Source organism: Trichomonas vaginalis, chromosome IV, assembly GCF_026262505.1.
Source record: "Trichomonas vaginalis G3 chromosome IV, whole genome shotgun sequence".
Classification (NCBI taxonomy): domain Eukaryota; phylum Parabasalia; order Trichomonadida; family Trichomonadidae; genus Trichomonas; species Trichomonas vaginalis.
The window spans coordinates 21,993,666-22,013,152 of NC_067206.1; the positions used below are offsets into that span (position 1 = coordinate 21,993,666).

General features: G+C 32.2%; 13 protein-coding genes and 3 pseudogenes across 16 annotated transcripts, besides 2 other annotated features; 7 read left to right on the plus strand and 9 right to left on the minus strand.

Moving 5' to 3' along the window:
- Positions 1–59: 59 nt before the first annotated feature.
- TVAGG3_0144630 (uncharacterized protein) lies at positions 60–851 on the minus strand (the record flags this gene model as incomplete). Its single annotated transcript, XM_001314329.1, has 1 exon — positions 60–851. One exon carries the CDS (start codon positions 849–851, stop codon positions 60–62), a length of 792 nt encoding a protein of 263 aa, XP_001314347.1.
- A 444-nt stretch (positions 852–1,295) lies between these two features.
- TVAGG3_0144640 (uncharacterized protein) lies at positions 1,296–3,476 on the minus strand (the record flags this gene model as incomplete). Its single annotated transcript, XM_001314328.1, has 1 exon — positions 1,296–3,476. One exon carries the CDS (start codon positions 3,474–3,476, stop codon positions 1,296–1,298), a length of 2,181 nt encoding a protein of 726 aa, XP_001314346.1.
- Positions 3,477–3,735: 259 nt separating this feature from the next.
- TVAGG3_0144650 (armadillo (ARM) repeat-containing protein family) lies at positions 3,736–5,239 on the plus strand (the record flags this gene model as incomplete). The annotated part of the gene is made up of 1 exon (XM_001314327.1): positions 3,747–5,147. The coding sequence occupies one exon, from the start codon at positions 3,747–3,749 to the stop codon at positions 5,145–5,147; it is 1,401 nt and encodes a 466-aa protein (XP_001314345.1).
- A 367-nt stretch (positions 5,240–5,606) lies between these two features.
- Positions 5,607–6,474, plus strand: TVAGG3_0144660 (histidine phosphatase superfamily (branch 1) family; the record flags this gene model as incomplete). The annotated part of the gene is made up of 1 exon (XM_001314326.1): positions 5,631–6,467. One exon carries the CDS (start codon positions 5,631–5,633, stop codon positions 6,465–6,467), a length of 837 nt encoding a protein of 278 aa, XP_001314344.1.
- A 78-nt stretch (positions 6,475–6,552) lies between these two features.
- On the minus strand, positions 6,553–7,430 carry TVAGG3_0144670 (RBM25 protein family; the record flags this gene model as incomplete). The annotated part of the gene is made up of 1 exon (XM_001314325.1): positions 6,665–7,429. The coding sequence occupies one exon, from the start codon at positions 7,427–7,429 to the stop codon at positions 6,665–6,667; it is 765 nt and encodes a 254-aa protein (XP_001314343.1).
- Positions 7,431–7,712: 282 nt separating this feature from the next.
- Positions 7,713–8,284, minus strand: TVAGG3_0144680 (uncharacterized protein; the record flags this gene model as incomplete). The annotated part of the gene is made up of 1 exon (XM_001314324.1): positions 7,946–8,185. The coding sequence occupies one exon, from the start codon at positions 8,183–8,185 to the stop codon at positions 7,946–7,948; it is 240 nt and encodes a 79-aa protein (XP_001314342.1).
- A 110-nt stretch (positions 8,285–8,394) lies between these two features.
- Positions 8,395–9,298, plus strand: TVAGG3_0144690 (phosphatidate phosphatase protein; the record flags this gene model as incomplete). Its single annotated transcript, XM_001314323.1, has 1 exon — positions 8,531–9,256. The coding sequence occupies one exon, from the start codon at positions 8,531–8,533 to the stop codon at positions 9,254–9,256; it is 726 nt and encodes a 241-aa protein (XP_001314341.1).
- Positions 9,299–9,962: 664 nt separating this feature from the next.
- Positions 9,963–10,319, plus strand: TVAGG3_0144700 (uncharacterized protein; the record flags this gene model as incomplete). The annotated part of the gene is made up of 1 exon (XM_001314322.1): positions 9,963–10,319. One exon carries the CDS (start codon positions 9,963–9,965, stop codon positions 10,317–10,319), a length of 357 nt encoding a protein of 118 aa, XP_001314340.1.
- Positions 10,320–10,331: 12 nt separating this feature from the next.
- Positions 10,332–10,872: a terminal%2Cinverted (terminal inverted repeat of Maverick-1B transposon ID:TVAGG3_0144710).
- Positions 10,332–19,487: part of a mobile genetic element that runs on past the window's edge.
- Positions 10,886–11,128, minus strand: TVAGG3_0144720 (uncharacterized protein; the record flags this gene model as incomplete). Its single annotated transcript, XM_001314320.1, has 1 exon — positions 10,886–11,128. One exon carries the CDS (start codon positions 11,126–11,128, stop codon positions 10,886–10,888), a length of 243 nt encoding a protein of 80 aa, XP_001314338.1.
- Positions 11,177–11,521, minus strand: TVAGG3_0144730 (repellent protein 1 family; the record flags this gene model as incomplete). Its single annotated transcript, XM_051224424.1, has 1 exon — positions 11,177–11,521. A coding segment is annotated over one exon (345 nt), but the record flags the coding sequence as incomplete, so codon positions are not given.
- Positions 13,234–13,668, minus strand: TVAGG3_0144740 (annotated as a pseudogene). Its single transcript has one exon. A coding segment is annotated over exon 1 (435 nt).
- Positions 13,714–13,974, plus strand: TVAGG3_0144750 (uncharacterized protein; the record flags this gene model as incomplete). The annotated part of the gene is made up of 1 exon (XM_001314317.1): positions 13,714–13,974. The coding sequence occupies one exon, from the start codon at positions 13,714–13,716 to the stop codon at positions 13,972–13,974; it is 261 nt and encodes an 86-aa protein (XP_001314335.1).
- On the plus strand, positions 14,293–14,855 carry TVAGG3_0144760 (annotated as a pseudogene). Its single transcript has one exon. A coding segment is annotated over exon 1 (563 nt).
- On the minus strand, positions 15,741–16,695 carry TVAGG3_0144770 (organellar and viral DNA polymerase type B; the record flags this gene model as incomplete). Its single annotated transcript, XM_051224425.1, has 1 exon — positions 15,741–16,695. A coding segment is annotated over one exon (955 nt), but the record flags the coding sequence as incomplete, so codon positions are not given.
- Positions 17,861–18,841, minus strand: TVAGG3_0144780 (organellar and viral DNA polymerase type B; the record flags this gene model as incomplete). The annotated part of the gene is made up of 1 exon (XM_051224426.1): positions 17,861–18,841. A coding segment is annotated over one exon (981 nt), but the record flags the coding sequence as incomplete, so codon positions are not given.
- TVAGG3_0144790 lies at positions 18,895–19,390 on the plus strand (annotated as a pseudogene). Its single transcript has one exon. A coding segment is annotated over exon 1 (496 nt).

Sequence of the window (19,487 nt, forward strand, 5' to 3'; positions counted from 1 at the left end):
GATGAAATGAAATCATGCCATCCATTATTTGTAGATGATTTCAGAGTGAAAACAAAGTATCAAAACAATGAAATCAAGTCATTTGAAACAAAGTTCGTAATGAAATAACTTTGTTGATAGTTTTCAATCAATTTATAGAAAATTGATTTGGCTTGGGATTTCATTTCTTGACTTTCTGTTTGTGATTGAATTAACTCAATGTATTTGCTTGTTAATCCTCCTAATGCTAAAGAGATGTATTCAGCAATTGGAATATCATCAAATGACTTAATTTCATCAACAAATGATTGATAATTTTCTGACAATTTGATGTCACTTTTTGTGATTTCAATTTCATTGTCATATTTAGAAATCTTTTCTTTTATCGTTTGGATATTTAGTTCTCTGTATTTCTCTCCATATAATAGAGTAAATTGGTCATTAAATAATATGGAATTAAATTGAAGTGAACTGATTAATAAAAGTGACAATTTCTTGAATTCATTTTCGAATTTGTTTTCATTAGATTGATCCAAATAAATTGAAATGAAATTGTCATAGATAGTTTTGATACATTCATGATCATTTGACAAAACTTTGGATGAATAATAGCATTTCATTGAAAACTTTTTGTTTCTTGTTCCCAGATAAACAAGAATATCTGAAATTCTTGGTTTTTCTTCATTTAATTTCATAGAAATCGAAGCTAAATTATAGAATCCTTGTAAAGAATTTTCTTTCTTTTGATATAAAACCATGACAATATCAAGTATTTCCTGTTTGTTTTCATAATAAAAAGCTATCGAAGGAGCAATGAATTCCTTGATTTCAATAATTACATTTTCATCAATCTTCAAAGAATAATCTTCCATTTTTTGAATGATTTCTTTGATTGAAAGATTGTTTGTCAAAATTTCGAAACAATTTTCAAAGAATTTTTCTGTTCCAAGATTATTTTAACAAATTAAATTTATGTATTCTTCTAATGGAGTACCTTTGAATTTGTCAATTACAGAAACAACATTCTCAAGTTCAATTTCATTGCTGCCAATTGTTTGAAGAAGTTTATTGAATAAACCTCTCAATTTGTCACTTTTTGAATATTGTTCGTTATTTTGGAATTTCATTTTTTGTGAAAGAAGAGCAATGGAATTTTTACAGATTATTTCTGTTTCTGAGATTTCTGTTCCATCCCTTGGAGAATCTTCTGAATAAATCAGTGACAAAATGCTGATTTCTTCTGATAATTCATTTTCTTCTTTGATTTCTGACAAAACAGAATTAATTTTATCATCATTCTTGTAATTTGTTTCTAATCATGAAATACTGTAAATAACTTTGGAAACATCAGAAAGGAAACCACAGTATTTTGTAAACAATGACTTGTTAGTCATAAACAATGATAAAAGATCTTCAAGTTTTCCTAATAAATTGGAAATTCCTTTGATCAAAGAAACATCCAAGTTTGACTTGCTATGAAGATTCTGACTTATTGTATTGAAATATGAACTCATTTCACAAACAAATTGACCATACAAAATGAAATTCTCATCTTCAATAGTAAAAGATTGATATAAAAGTGACAAATCTACTGTCACTTTTTCTAAACAATCAATAACAAATTTAATGTTTGTTTTCTCTGTTTGATTCATTCCTATCAATGAAACAAATTTAGATAACAACTCTATTAATGTCTCGAAATGAATTGATAAATTACATTCACGATATTTGTCATCAAATGTCACTTTTGACGATAAAAATTCAATATCTTCTTTCATTTGTTTTGTGTATATAGATATTGAAGGATAAGTTACTTTTTGTTTCATCTTGTCGTAAAACTTAACCATTGAATCAAGTTTTTTGACGAATGATAATAAATTATCATCAAATTTCGAAATTTCTAATGCTTCTGCAAAAGATAAATCTAAAATGAAGCAAATTCCATTCAAAAGATTTGATTGTGAGTAATCAGGAGTCATTTTGTTTGCTCTGATATTCATTTCTTTTACAATTTTGTTGAATTTCTTTGTTTTAACAAGAAAATCATTTAATTTATTGTTATTTTCAACAAAAGGAAAAGATTTCTTGATCAATTCATAGATCTCTTTGATCTTGTTTTCATCATCTAAATTGATTTCATCTAAGTTGATTGTTTCGAGTTTTTTGAATGAAAATTCTGATTCTTCATTATTTGTTTGTAAACTTTTTGCTGTTTTTGAGTTATTTATGAAATATTTCTCGTATTCATTAATCCTGTATTTTGATTTTGGCTTAAGAGTTTGTAGTTTGTCTAAAATTGTCAAAAGTGAAGTGATGTCAAAAATAACCTCTTTTATATCAAAAATTCCTTGATCGAATTCTATTTTGCTTACATTCAAACAGAGTTTTGAAAACAAGACAGATAAAAAGTATCCTTTTGATGGATTTTCTAAAATTGATGGCAATGTCACTTTTCTTTCAAAATCTTCTGTCAATAAATCCAAAAATTTCAAAAGTTCTTGGTTAGTTCCTTGTATCATGAAATTGCTTTTGTATGCCATGTAAATTGTATTCAAGAATGTCAATATTTCATCACCTATTTTGATGTCTTTGATGAGATTTGTCATTTCTATGGCTGTTGACGATACATCTATCAAATTTGTCACTTTTTGTGGTGTCAAAAAACATAATGCGAATAAAATGTTGTCTAAATGATACAAGAACACTGAGCATGTCTGAGAAAGATTAGTTTTAGCAGTATAATCAATATGTCCTGTAAAAGAAATGAATTCTTTGAGCTGATTTCGGAATGAAACTAAATTTGCAAAATCTGCTTTTGAATAATGATCTTTTGAACTAATAAAAGCTAATGTTACTTCATTAGCTATATTCTCGCAAAGAGATTTTGCTGCATTTAATGTTTTTTTGTATTTCGCAAAAATTGGATCTGAAATGCATTGTTCTATGTTACAGATAACTTCTTGAAGGAATGGTGGATTAGCACCAACTAATAATTGGATACTTTGCGTTGGAGAATTTCGATAATGAACTAATTGATTGTTTTTATCATAAATTGAAGTAATTTGGAATGACAACTCTTTCATTTCTTTCAAGAAAAACAATTTATGGGCTTTCAATGTTTTCTCATCAAGGTTTTCATTATTCGGATCGCATAAGTTGTAAAAATATCGTGTAAACATAGGGATATTGCTTGTTAGAAACTTTTTATAGCTTTCTATGTTGCCTGTCATAGTAGATAAAGCATTAATTTGTTCTTCAATGTTCTTTTTTAGATCTTCTAATGAAATTGACTCTTCGCTAAGATATTTGAGCTCTGAAAAGATCGAATCTTTTGTTGGTAATTGTATTGTTGATAAGAAGTACGTAACGGATCTTAAATCTTCTAAATCAACAGAAAAGTTAGTGACAGGATCATGTTTAAACTCAATCGATTTGGCCCTGACCTCTAATTGAACATAATCCATCAAATTCTGTAGATATTTATGTGAATCATTCATCCAGAAATGATGTTTTCAATTGAAAAAAATTCAGATTAGTGACAAATTTCGAAAAGAAATTGATCAGATTACTTCTATGTCTTCCAAGGAACTAATAACACTCTACTACTCGGTATTTGTTTGATATCCAATCAATTCTTACTCATTCATTGCAAATTTAGCAAAATTGAAATTAAACCTCAATAGCAGAAAATAGTAAGGAAAAAATACGAAAACATTTGAGTGTTATCTAATTTGATACACTATTTTAAACAAATGTTCTCATTTTTTATGGATGATCCCGAGAATGATATTAGCTCCAGAAATATAATTAGCAGGCAAAAGGATAGATTTGATTCCAAGTATATTGGCGATAAAAATCAAGCAGATGACATTAATACGAAGTTAGATTCCGTCATTAAAAAATTCGAAAATAATAATATAGATGATCAAGTACTTCATGAACTTCTGGATATCTACAGTTCAAATATATTCCATTTACATAGAAAATACGTTGATATTATGCTAAACATTGCTAGCCAAAATGAAAGCAGCGATATCATAGTTCAAATCATTAAGTATATTACATTCTGCGATATTAGACTCAAAATCAAATCGTTTGGAAGAAAAGAAATCGATTTTATACTTAAAAATTTAGAAAAAGCTAATTTCATAGAAATATTAGCCTATGTACTAACTTCATCTCGCTCTGATATGCGATACTTCTTTCAAAATGATTCTTTTATCCCATTTCTTGAATTCATATCTTCATCAATTTGTCAAAACGCGCAAAATTCAGTATCATGTTTTAAGTTCATTGAAATTGTTTGTCAAAACAAGCAGATCGCGCTAATTTTCCAAAATTTAATTGAAATTTTACTTCATGATGAGTTCCAAGTCAATGCAAGTATGAAAATGCAGACGATCTATACGTTTTATTACTTTAATCCGCTACTTTCTCAAAAGTTATTACCAAATGAGATATTACCAAATTTATTCTCTATTATCGAACAAAACAGCTGTAATGATGACTTTTTAGCATCGTTTCTTAAGTTTTTAGTTATTTTTAGTCGTAGTTATGAGGAGAAACAAGATTTTATTGAATCAGGAGCGTATTCGTTTGTTTATAGTATCTATGAACGCGTAGATCAAGAAAATAAGAAGAGATTAGTTGAAATTTTGATTAATTTACAAGGAGAAACGGAAAAGATTGATGAATCACATTTATCATTTTTATTACATTTGATATCAACAGTAATGCAATCGAATATTGTCTTGCAATCATTAATAATTCGTCTTTTCTCAAAGGAGCTGACATTTCTCGGATCTAACTCAATTAATTATTTGAATCAGTCATCATATATTGAAATCATTACGCAAACGATTCCATATTTAGGAAAACGCACAAAGAAAGCAATATTGAAAGCTTTAGACTATTGTAATATTGTAGGGAAGGCTCATGGATTTGATTTATTTTCTATATTGAGAAATAATGATGGGTTTTTAAGTTATATTGAAGAAGATGAAATTTTTACTCCATTATCTATTCAATTGACAAATGAAAATCAAAATGATAACATAATGGATTCAAAAACGCAAAATGATGACGAATCATTTTATTCTTACTCTTATTCAGATGATTATTATTCGTATTGCAGCGAATACTCAGACGATGAAAATTCTGAACAATAGAAACAACAAATCAGCAAAGCTTATTGAATGTTTTAATGTATTATTCATATTATATTTATATCATATGTTTGTTATTAATAAACCATGTATTTAATTGACTATTGAATTGATTTTTCTGAAATTAGCATTCTTTTCGATGCAATTACTCACTTAATTGATTATATGAAGTTATTACAATTTCCTCTTGGAAAAGATATGTTTCAAGGAAAGAGAAAATGAATGTATTTGATATGAATTTTTAAAAACAACAAATTCATTTCTCTAGCGTGCCAATTGGATATCTAATGCAATAGTTGTGTCATTGTATGCATTAAATATCCCTCCATTTTCTTCTATATTCATGTTCAATAAATGTCATCTAGTTGAGCATTCTAACCTTAAAAAGAATCCTTTCTCGGAAGGGCAAGCTTGATGCATCGTATAAAGGAATGCCAATAACGATTGAAGATAAACATTTTTGATTTGTCAGAAAATATAAAAAAAATGCTGCAAACTTCGTCACAATTTGGAAGATTTCCAGTTGATATGGTTATAGTTAGAAATGCTATTAGTGAAGGAGCTATTGCAATTAAAAAGAAACAACTGGGTTTATCATATACAATGGACGAAAAACTTCAAAATCTTCATCCATCACGTTGGAGACTTACAAATTTCGGTCGTTTGCAAGCCGAATGCACAGGAAATTGGATCAATGAACACTTTCCCCTCCAATTTGATGCTTATATCACAGGTGAATTTGTAAGATCAATCGAGACTGCCGCCACAATGAAATTAAAAGGTGCTTTATGGAAACCATCCTTATATTTAAGACCTCGTGAGTTCGGCAATTACTCTCTCCTTTCTAGAGGCGTAAATCCCAAAGAAGTTCAAGCATCTAGGAACATTAAAGAAAAAGTAAGAGATTCTTTCTACTGGACTCCACCTAATGGTGAGTCTATCGCACAACTTACACTCAGAACCGAAAGAGTTATTCACTGGATTAGAAATAGAGTTCCAGCAGATGGTTCCGTTGTTATTGTCACAAATAAGGATATTATGGAAGCTCTCAGAATCAGAATTGAGAAGATATCTCAATCAGATTACGATAGAAGAATAAATCATTGTCCAAAAGACGAATCATTACATTACTGCTCAATATTACACTACTCAAGACGTAATCCGAAAACTGGTGAAATTGTTCCACGCTACAGCTGGATGAGAATTTGTACTCCTTGGTTAGGAAAGAATTACGCAAAGGAAGACTTTAAAGAGATATACGAGATATCTTATAAGAATGAGGAACTTCTGGCCGAAGTTTCTAACGTTCCATGTTTGTTTTAATTGTAAACTAGTTTGTTATAAAAATTTAAAAATTATTTCATCAAAAAACTTATTTGAAAACTACGCAACTACATTAGCCCTCCAGATAACTATAAATTATTTACTTATGTTACAAAAATAATCTAATTAACAAAAATTAAAAATATTCCTAAGATGAATTTTAAAAATAGTTTAAAAAACATAAATATTCAAACAATTTATTCAAGTAAGTTTTCGTATTCCCTCTCATTTTCACGCATTGTAGTTCTTTCTTTACGATAATTATTAAATTGCGTCCAAATTTGGGCAAATTTAGTTAAACTCTCTATATCATTAGACTCAAGCATCGGACGTTTCCAATTTCGTAAGAAATTTTTTCTATCAATCCTTGCTTGGGATTCAAATTTTGCTTGTTCCATTGATTTCAGCTGAGCTTCTCTAGATATTTCTATACCTTTTTGTACCATCAAAGCTTCTTTAAATAAGCTATCAAATTGTTCATCTTCTTTTCTGACTTCTGTTTGGTATCTGAAATGCTCTGATTCACGCTTTTCATCAAATTCTGATTCAATAATGCCAACCATTCTTTCATTTGCTTTCGCGAAAGTTGCAGAGCTAATTAGTTCGTTAATTACTTTCATTGTAAGCTGATCTTCTCGAATTTCTTGATTTTGATTGAATCCTAGTCGAAGATTTTTAGCTGTTTGAAATGCTTGAAGATTTAATTCTTGAGAACGATCTAGTTTGGCAGTCCATGATAAATCAAGAACTTTTACATAGGGTATTAATCGTAGAGCCTTAAGAGCATCATTAGGAGAAGCAAAATCAACAAATCCAAAATCTAAAGTTCTATCATTTATAGTTTTTGCACGTTTCCAATTAAGAACATGGCCAAATTGTTGTAAAATGCTTACTACAAACGAATCCGGCAATGTTGGAGCAATATTGCACACAAATAATGTAACTTGAGTATCCCAATCCATGATTCAATCAATTGGCAAAAATTTTGGAAATTTGCCAATTCATCATTTACATGTCATAAAATTACTCATGTGAAACAAATTGTTATTGTGTCCATAGCGTATACGTGCAAGAAACGCATTAAAAGATAGCACAATTCGATTTAAAACATTATATATTTACAAAAAAGATAAATATTTGTTCGGAATTTTGGACCTCATGATGAAAATCAGTTGATATATTAATTCACCTATGTGATATAAGGTAATATATTGTTTATTTCAGCTATCAAAAGGGAGATTTAAAGAAAATAATCTGAAATTTATAAAAATAATAGTTTACATACAAAATATGCAATAAAATGCCAGTTGGTTGACAATTGACGGTATCTCTATAACATTTTGAAAGGCGTATCAGAAAGTTCATCTATAATTTTAACGACATTTAAAAACTGATATTGGAATGAAAGAAAATTGATGTTTTGTTCTAAAGGTATGAGCAGTTATATATGAAATTTGATCACAAAATTAAAAAAAAAATCAAATTGAAAGTGGTTTGTATGGCATTGTTTTCTTTGTTCCGATATAATTATAAATATTTGAGCGTGTAATTTGTTCTGGTTCTCTACGAAGCATTGATTCATAAAGCAAATCAACTGGATCTGTCATAAGAGCAACTAATTTTTCGCAAGATTCAACTGTTGTTTCTTCCTTGTGATTAACTTTATCTTCTTTGAAAGTGCCCGCTGGTATATTAAGAGGAACAGGTGCAATAGTCATCTAAATGTCACTTTTATATGAGCTTTTCATTGGAAATCCATTATCAAATCAAAAAATTTGATCTATCATTCGATTGTCACTGGGCTTTGTATTAAAACAGCATCAATAAATACGAAATTCTCATTATTTTCAAACATTTGGATTAGGAATATATCTTTTTTCTAGCTTAAAGACCATTCGTCGCTCTTCTTGTTCTGTATGATTCTTCACTATTCATCAACTTGGGTAGTTTGGTCCTAAATTTCAAATTTTGTGAATCAGAGGTTTTTTACTACTTTTCTAAATAGAGCATGTTATTTTTAGAAATATTTATCACTAAAAGTCATTAAAAAATATTCATTATTCATGGCAGTATCTGATTGGCACATTGAGGATATTGTTGTGACTTTGGTTCTTGGAATATTGTGGTATTGGCTTGCAAATCGTACTCCAAATCAGCTATTTATACCCGAAAAAGATCCAAATTGCATGTATCCATATAAAAATACCGGAATGAGTGGAGGAGCAAACTTAACAATTGTTTCGGCCGTGCCTATTACAGGATATTTAATCATATATTTTATAGTTAAATACGGAAAAAACATTAAATACACCCGAGGTTTTGATATTATCGAAATTATATGCGCTCATTTGTCAAGTATCATGTTTGCTGGTGATATCTGCCATGTTTTAAAGACATACGTCGGAAGAGCACGTCCAGATTACTATACTTTTACAACAGAAATTTTAGAAGCATCTGTAGATGAAGAAAAGAAGCTCTCTGATAAAAGAAAAGATGAACTAAAGAAAGAAGCATTCAAGAGCTTCCCTTCAGGTCATAGTTGCACAGCTGCTTCTGGAGCTTTATTTTTCTCATTGTCACTCATTTCTATCATTGATCATAACAGAGTTTGGTCTATCCTTTTGAAGCTACTTCCACTTTGTTATGCTTTCTATATTGGTTCAATGAGAATTGTCGAATATAGGCATCATATTGATGATGTTATATCTGGATTCCTTATTGGTTTCTTGATATCGATTGTTTTCTACCTTGCTTCCTATAATGCTGTGTATCATGGCATTAGCCCATAATTTTATAATTTGTTTTTTTTACTTTATAAAATAAATTCATCCTATCTCTTATATATCAATCTTTTTGCTACTATAATTTACATCTATGGTGTTAAAAATGAAATTGAAATATAATTCAAGATAAAAAATTTTAATTCAAGTTCAATATACTAAATCAATCAATAATTTCAAAGTAGTATAGTATGCGGGTTTTGTGCACAAATTTGTAATCCTTTAAAAACAAAAACGTGCACATTAATTTTTAGCCCGTTTCTTCACAAAAATCGACGTTTTCAGCCCGTTTCTCAGCAATGTATCATGAATTTTCTAAAGCAAAATGCATACCCCCTTATGAAGAAACCAAAGCAACATTCATGAAATTTTGGAAAAATCCCGCCAAAAAGTGAGCCCATGACATTTTAGACCCTACAAAATTCAAAGCAATATGTGATATGTTAAACGGTTTTTATTGTCATTCAATTGACTTTACAATGACAACGAGGCACTTGCTTGATGATTTGAGTGACATGTTAATATTGCCAGACGATAGACAACTTATGACATGTTAAACGGTTTTTGTGCCATTCAATGTCCGATACAATGACAAACAGGCTCTCAATTTTGATGTCGGTGACATGTCAAAATGTCAAGAAATTAGGTATTTGTGACATGTTCGGGTGGCATCGAGACCACAGAAAAAATTGAGAAGTCACTTCATTTCTACATAATGCAGACGAGCAGAGTGACGTCCAAAAGTGCCACAGATACCAGTGTAACATCCAGAACCGACAATACCCGCGCAGAGCGTGACCTCCACTACAGGACCTTGAAGCTGTTGCATAAGCTACCAGTGTTGCCGAGTGAACAAATCCAAGTATGTTTCCATCGATTACTGGAGAGTGATGAAGACCAGGACAAAATGATCAACCATATAAAAGAAGTAATCTATCGTGCAAGAGAAGACATGATCCAGGACACAGCATTCATACTGTTCAATAAATGGAAGAAGGAACAAGAAGATCACAAGGAAGCAGAACAAGAAGATCACAAGGAAGAAGAACAAGAAGAGGCTATTATCAGTTAGTATACCTAAGTCGTGTACTGTGGCACTGCGCGCCTCCGTACACCACTTAGCGGTTTTGACACTTTACGAAACCGTTAACGTATATTTTACAACACAAACGACAACACTAACTTAACCTTAAATATTTACAAAGCCACCAACCACTTCACCTCACTAATGTTTTCACAAACGACTTCACTAATGTAAAAATAAACATTCTCACTTACAAAAGTATTGCAACTCCTCCCATTGCTGTGCTTCATATAACAGCTCATAATCTTCTGACTCACTTTCTTCTTCATATAGGTCAAAGTCACTGTCAAAATAAATGTTAGTAAGTTTTGACAAAGCTAATGAAACACGTTTACCGTTTGTATCGTATGCTTGTATAAACTTTCCATTCTTCATTCCTTCATAAACGCTCAAACTAACTTTACCCTTTCTCCCTCGTATCTGATAGAATGTATTTTCACGAGGAACGAAGAACAAATTCTTGAACTCATGACCGTTGTAGTTTGTTATCTCAATAGTTTTCGTCATTACATCCAAATAAAAATTTTCAGTAAAAATAAAACTAATGAAATATTTTATTCCTCACTGTCGTCTGCTTTCTCCAACTCTTCTAACTTCTTCCTAAGTTTAGCAATGTTGTCCTCATGAAGTTTAATCTTCCTTAATATACCTTCTCTATCTAATGGTTGTTTTATCTTTCTAAACTGAACTCTACCATCCTTCATAGTATGAATGTAAAAACCTTCTGGAATAGTTCCTGATTTAATGTATTCTACCAAAAACTTTTGTTTCATTGCTTCAGTGACTTTAGTCGTCATTTTACTCTAAATAAAATGTTCAAATAAAATAAAAATAACGTTATTTTTTCAGTAAGGAAACGCAGGAGTTTTACGATTTATTTGAGGAGTAGGTTCTGGTTTAAATGTTGGAGTCGGTTTAGGAGTTGACTTTTGAACAGGAGTTTGTACTTCCATAGGTTCAGGAGTCATTGAAGGTTTTGCTTGTGAAGGTGTTGGAGTTTGTTTAACTTCAGCTACTTCAGTATTATTTACAACATTTGCTTTATTTCTTTTCAACATCATAACTGCTCCTGCTGTAGCTAGCAAACCTAGTGGGAGACCATATCTTATATAAGGACTTGACCAAATGCTATTTTTGACAGGAGCTGGTGGAACACCTAACCTTGGTGAGACTGCTCTTTGCCATTGTGCAGCTCGTAAGAAATATTCAATAGGTGCTCCATAATCGTTTGGTAAAGTTTGTTTCATAGATGGTGAAGGTTCACGAGAGCTTGATGAAGAACTCATTTATAAGCTTTAAAATAAACGTTCATCCTTTATTCCTCACTGTCGTCCGCAGCTAAGTTATAGTCATCTAATCTTATTATGGGGATGCCATTAGCACGCACCTGAATGGCAAAGCAACAATCCCTCAGTGGCTTTGGTACATTTTCAGTTGCTAGTTCAATAGGTCCTTTAACAGACAATTTGTATGTTATTGGAGCAGTAGATGTTTGACCTTGCTGGAAGCAAAAGTCCACTTCTGTTGGAAAACCACATAAGAAATGTGTGTTGTCATAGCTATCCCATTTATGTTCCACACTACCATCATCCACCAATGACCTCATAACATCTTCATTAAATCCTATCATATCATTGTTTGTATTGCAAGCGTTCGCAACCATTTCATAAAATACAGGTCCATATGATTTTTCGGTTCTGCAGGCATATTTCCATAAGCTCCCATGGAAAGCTGAAGATATTTAAACTTAGGGTTCTCAAAATTAACATAATAGTTGTCTTTCTTTCTAAATAGTGCCCAAATACTTTTAACATTAATAGGCGTATAAGCTGCTGTAAATGTTGCACTTGAACTATCTGTATTCTTTGAGAATGAACCGTCCATAGGAATCCAATCCATAACTTTAACAGGAAAACATAAAGCCTCGTTTGTATAATGTTCTACAAGTTCTGTATAAATGTTAGGGTCTAAAGAGAATGACTTTGGATGAATGAAACATTCATTAAAATCCATCTTTTCGAAATAGTTGCTGGGTTACAGTTGTAATAGTAACTGTTCCACTAGCTTCTATTGCCTTCGTTATCATAGTGAATGGTTCATTCCATGGAACAAATTTATTTGTCGGTGGATTTGAATCTGAAGCAAATGCAACTTTAAGAGTTGGATTGAAAGCAATGATATCATTTACAGATATAGATGTGCATTGTAAGGCGTCGCTACTGAACTTTACTTTAAGCTGAATGTTTCCTGCAAAAGCTGGAATAAATCGAATAGCTTCTAATGGAAGGAATCTTCTAACAGGAATTCTTAAACGAAGCTTAAAATCAAATGATTTTCCTGCTGTAATTGGACCACTAACAATTTGTCCTGTTCTGCATGTTCCCGAATGACTCCATACATCTTCATGTCGAGTCTTTGAGAAAACATCTACTTTCTTTATTTGTTCGGTAGTTTGTGAGTTTGAAGTTATATATGCTTCTTCTCTTGCGTTGTCTTGAGAATATACGATACGACCATTTGCAAGGATTTGATATCCAGCAACTGCATAGAAAGCGTCATCGAAACCAATCCAAAATCCTGGTGGGTTTGTTTTATTGGAACCTGAACCAATTTCTTTATCTACAATAAATTGACCTTCCATTTTATACGTAATGAATGTATTGTAAAGGTCCAACATATTTTCACCAGGAGGTGAGAGATTGAATGTTACCCATGTGTTATCTTTAGCAGTTCCAGGTTGTGATGGAATCTTTGCGTCAGAATATTTTCTATTAGTGTCACCAATTTGAACTGCATTGTCTATGATATCGAAATATGAGCGAATCTGATGAATATGCTCTGCTGGAGTAAATTCGTTTAGCTGTTCGTTCTGCATGTATTTACTTCAGATAAAAATATCTATTTACTTCATTATTCTCACTCTTCTTCTTGGCATTCGTGGTGGAAGTTGTTTTCTTGACATTTTCAATGAACTGTACATTCTCTTTTGTCTCAACTTCTTTCACTGGTGGGTCAGGGTTCTTTGACTCGGTTTGCTTTTCAATGAAATTCACGAACTTTGCAATAAGCTCTTGGTTCGTTATTGAAAGAACATCTGGCTTCTTTTCTTCTTGTTCTTTGGTGGCTCAGTTTGAACAGAAGGTTTTATATGGGCTTCGTGGACTTCACCCTTGCCATACACCTTAATGTTGTCGCTTTCTGCATTCGCTAATGGAACCTTTCTTTTTCTTACGTATATTTTACCATCTTTACTCTGACTTACGTAATAGAAAGGATGTTGTATTCCTCTTGCGTCATTTAATATAATAGACTCTCGCTCTGATTTTGACAAGCTCATTTTACATCGGTTAAAGTTTTAATTTTGTTTTTTATCTGCAGTCAAATGACTCAGACAAGCCCTACGGACAAGACCCAAGGGGTCATAGATGTTGAAGCATTGAAGAAAGAAATTCGTGAGCAAATTTTATCCGAACTGAAGGAACAAAAACAAGAACAAAAGCCAGAGAGACCAAAGAGAAAACTTAGTGAAAAACAACTTGCTGCATTAGCTGCTGGAAGACAAAAGAACCCACGTTTGCTGGCGAAGAAAGCTAGAGAAGAAGCTGAAGCAAAAGCTAAAGAAGCTGAAGCAAAGAAAGAGTAAATGGTTTATTTTTATCCGAATTAAATGTATAGACAAATACCTTTATCTGTTGCGTTCAGTAGTGAAAACCCTGACGTCAAAATAAAGGGGAACAGAGTAACGTTTAAGTTTCCAACAGACTGGATTGTGAACATAAATGAAGAGAAGTACATTGGCATAACATCTATGTATATAACACGTGCTTTCAGAAAGGTTGACTTTATACTTCAAGTCGAGATAGAAAATGACGAACAGTCTTTAAGCGCCCAAAACATTCACATATACAAATACTTTAAAGACGATACAACATTGTTGCAATGTATGATTTCATTTAATGAGATGTTCGAGAAAAAGTTCAACATTGAAGTACAAACTTTACAGCCTTTACGTGAGTTTCTTGCACAACTGAAAGAAGAAGGTAGTCGGCCACAACTTATAGACTTTCATTATGAATTTAATGAAAATGAAGATGGAACTCATGACTGTCAGTTTGTTATATATTCACCATTCAATGAAGTCGCTAAAGAGAAAGAAAATCCATTACGTATAAGATTTCAAATCTCTGAACCAAGTGATGATTTCAAGAATGTTTTCAATTATGATGCAATGCTTCCGAGGAAAAATGAATTTTCAAAGATTGTAACACCTGGCATTTGGATAGAAAGCAAGCTATATTATATTCAAACTTAAGTAAGGGAGTTGAAAATGAGTTCATTGGTCATACAAGAACTTCACCACTTCCTAACCCTAAATACTATAAATTAACTGGCTTCAATCGTGAGTTTTGGATAGACATGTTCTCCACTCATGACCATAACTGCCCAGTGTTCTTACCTCCAGACCATAAGGACTGTCTCTACATTGAAGCACAACTCTTAAACTCTACCATCGCAGTATTGTAAATGACCACATGGGCTTCGCCTTGCCGCTAGCGGCTTATTTTTATCACGAATGACCTCATTGCTGACAAAAATAAATGACCTTATTATTTTTCTCATTCATGACCTCAGAACTTAAGCTTTCTTATGAATGAAGTCTTAGTCTGAATAGAAAAGTTAAACTTTTCAGCAAAGCAAGGACTAGAAGACTTACATAAGTCAAATCCAATCTCTTGACCATCATGAAGTGCTTTGTAAAGTTTCATAACACTGAACTCAGAGTCTTTGTCAAATTTTCCTTGCGGAACCATTAAACCTTTATCTTCATTGTAATAGCATTGTATAGCTTCAGGAAACATTTCATTAGCTGTTAAAGCAAGGACGTCTTGTTTGACACCTTTGCAACGTGCATGGAATGCAACTTCATTTAAATCGTTAGTGAGTAAGTCTATGTAAGTCTTCTTTCCACAAAATATTGACTTGTATGCTAAACTTTGTTTTCCAGGTGTTATTTCTGCAAAGTCGCTATGAAATTGACCAAGGTTTTTACCAATGAGAACTCTTCCATAACGTTTCTCAAACTCTTCAGCTAAACGAGGGATATCTTCATTGTAGAGATGCATACTGTCGGTATCGCTATAAAAGATGTCCATTCCTAAGTCTCAGCAGTACAGAATACTTCACACATTATTCTCTTCGACATAGATAGAATATTAACACCAAGTGGACAGAAGTTAAAGTGTCTGCAAATGCTTTTCGTTAGCTTGAAAATAGTTTTATCTGAACCATCCAAACCTTCGAACTTCACTATATGGTTGTAGTTTCTGATGGCATATCTTATAGCATCTTTGTCATCTACTATGGTTATTTTTGACTCAATAGGAGATAGAATAGTTTTGCCATAAATACTGTTCAGAATGAGCTTTATATTTTCTTGCAAAGGATTTCCTTCTTTCTTATACTTTAACCTTAACTCAAACAACTTCTTTACTTCATCTCTTATTCTAATATCTCTGTTTCCATCGTAATAGTATCCTTGCAACACTTCACATTTGACACCTTGATATTTTATGAGGTCTTGTAATGTTATATGGTCAACATACATGAGACAGCAAGTGTTTGAACTTCTGGGAACGTTAAGTTCTGGATTTAGTTCAGGGTCACAAACTATTAAAGGAAAGTGTCTATGTATGCTAATCTCTGTTATCTTAATGAGAACAAAGAAGCCAGACATAAACTTTTCACCAATAGGTTCCTTTTGGTCGTCGTTGAATAAATGTCTCATGAGATACTCTGTGCTTAACATCTCATCCTTCAATACTTTTGGAATTCCTTCTAAAGTATAAAGTCTTGCTATAGCGGATGGATATAATGAAACAGCGTCGAAGTCAGCAATGAGTTTCTTTTCGCTCTTTTGTTTCATGTTATCTGACAGCATACATCTTCCACCTTGAATGCATCTCGAAATAAATTCTCTTGGTTTATTTGAGAGGTCATAAAGATTTCCATTCGGGAAGTATACTCTGTTCTCAAATAATTTGTTAGCAATTGAACAAATACTAACGTAGTCATAAACGTTTAAATCAAATTCTTTCAATATGTCATTGCGGAACTTAACAAAACCTTCTCTTAAAATTCTTACATCTTGTTTGCAATAAAATGTGCTATATTTTTCTAAGTCGAAGTGGTTTTCATCTATTCTGCAACCTTTGATGGAATCTATGTTTTTCATGAACGTATCCACATCCTGGATAAACTTACACGCTTCAGAAATGACACCAGTTCTGTTGTCATTTGCTAACAAAGTACTGCTGTAGTAGTTATATGGAAATACTTCTTTCGGTCCTGTTTGTAAGTTAAACATAGCAGGAAATAGTTTAAGCTTCTTATTTATAACACTGTAAGAGTCTTTTATAATAATTGCCCTTCCTTTATATAAGCCAGTTATTTGCATTGTTCGTGAACCTTTAATGATGGGAGTTCCTTTCACTTCTGTCATGTGTCTTAAGATGAAGTTTATATCATAACTGAGGTTATGGAAATATTAAACTCTTGTCAGGAAGTCGTTCCAAAAATTCTGTTGCACAGTTCTGACCCCAAATGCTTTCACTCACTGAACCATCTTCACTGTCATAACAGATGTTAAAAGCTTTATGAAAGCCATCCGTACTACACTCAAAGTCAGCAAAGAAAACGTGCTCAGGAATGAACTTGCACTTATTTTTATTTACTTCTTTTGACTCGGCTTTCTTCTTCAGTTGTACACAATACTTTGGAGTATATGTCAAATCTTTAAATGGTGCAAGGTTCTGTTTATATAAGTCAGTCGTATATGTGAAAAGTTCTCCATAAGAAATAGGTTTGAAATATTTGCACTCCCACAATGTTTTCATAACATCCCATAGCGGTGTTGTTCTATCATAACGAACAACATATTTGTTCTCTCTCTTTGTATAAATCTTCATCTGTTTCTCAATGTTCATTCCACCACACTCCTTCAAGATTTCTATATAGTTGCGAATGAAATATGTTGTCATTGGAAGTCTTTCATTTAGCATGTAGTGGTCTTCAACAAGAAGTAAGTCAATAGTTCGAACAGTTTTACATTCTTTTGGTATGTATCTCTTTATTTCATTATGTCTTGAGTCATTGAAGTAACCAATGGTAACATTAAATGCTATACCTGTTGCGTCAGAAATTTCTTGTACTTTACTTTGAGGAAAGTCTCTAACACGAATGACTTCTCTCATGTGGTCAATAGTTTCTTCATTTACTCCAGCCTGAATGCAAGCATAAACGAAACAATTGTCTTCTGTCATAAGTGTTGCAGTTCTTTTGTTCAGTTCATTGAAGATTTGGTGGCGTTCAAGATTTATAGGTAATGTGCAAAGATACTTCCAGAACTGACCGCTTCTCTTCTTATAAAACTTCTTTTCACCATTATCTTTCCAAAAGCTTTCTATAAGTGCTGGGTTTCCTGTTTGCTTAAGAGCTTCCAAAATGGCTTTCTGGTCATTTGTCAGTGTGCTTTCATCTCTATATGGTCGCTTCTGTGGCTTTCCTTTCTTAACATCTGACATCGTTAAGCCTTCATATTCAGTTAAATCATACATCTTTATTTCAGTAAGATTCTTTATGTTTGTCAAGAAGAAGTCATAGTGCATTTCAACAATACCTGCAGCATTTGCTTCTATCTCTGATATAAAGTTCTCCTTCAAGAGCTGATGTAGTAATGTTCCAATATTATTGAGGTTTAACGTAGAACATTCATACTTTCCACCAAGTTTATAACATACCATCCATCTTTGTTGGGAGTTTATTTTAATCTTCTCTAAGAGTCTCATGAAAACCTTACCGAAATGTTTGTGTAAGTAGTCTCTGTTTGGTTCATCTAAAGCTTCGATGTTAAAGTCAATGAGTCTATTGCCTGACTTCACATTTCTCTTCCTATTCTCTTCATCTTTCTTTAACCATCTCTCACCTTCTTTTGGTTTGTCGTCAATGGAACGAATGACATTATTAGCTTTGCGAACTTGTTCTATAGCACTTTTAAACATCTCTCTTCTCTGTTGTTTCAGTGTGTCGTCTCTTCTTCTTGTTTCACCAACGTTTGAGTTCGTAAGTTCAAACATTTCTTGACGAACATCATGCGAAAGAGCTTTACGAGTATGACCAACGTTCGCATTTGTTATGTCAAACATTTCTCTTCTTACTTCATGAGGTATTGAACGTCTATGATATAAGTCAATAGCAACGTCATTTAAAGGAAATGCTCTTGCATGGACTTCGTCCTCGCCGCGTTGCGGCTTTATGAACTCATGAATTCTATCATAAGTTATTTCACCATTGTAGTCATTGAGGATGTCAGCGAGTGCTTTTTTGTTTGTCGCGTAATGTTTTGCAACATCTATGTTAGCTTCTGTAAGAAGTTGTTTTATTTCCGAGTGTTCTAACTTAGACGACTTCCGATACATCTTTAGTAGGAAATAAAAAAATTTCTTAGAAAAAAATTAGCTTAGATTTTTTAAGGCTAGTTTTAAAATATTTCGAACTTTTTATTATAATGAAACACATGCAAGATTGCAAGTTCTTTTCATACAATGCTCTCGCTAATGCCATCAAGAATGAGTTCAATAATGCTTCAAATGTTAATGTTATCTTTAACAAGAAGTTTGTGAAAGAATCTAAGTTCGGTCAGTATGTCAGACCATTAGCTATCGTCATTGACCGCAAACGTTATACTTCACAAGAGTTAGCAGTAGTTTTGAAACAAAAGAGTTTCTTCGTGAATGTCAAAGATACTCATTATACTGTCATAAAGAACTCTAACATTGACTTCTTCAGTATTGCTATGAATCTTTCCGAACAGAAAGAATATAAGAAGGGTGAAACAAATGTGAAATATTATCCTTCATCTCTGAAGACAATAACGAACAAAGATGTTATACAGAAATTCTTACCAAAGGTTGAAGAAGCTTCTATTGACATTGACGAAGGAAGTGAAATGGTTGAAGAAATTGACCCTGACGTCATTTAAGCAAAAATATATTTTTGGTTAGTCTTCATATCGACATTTTACAACAATTAAATGGTAAAAACAAAATAAACTTGACGAAGTGAAGATTTGCAGCACTTCGTCGATTATGATCGACATGG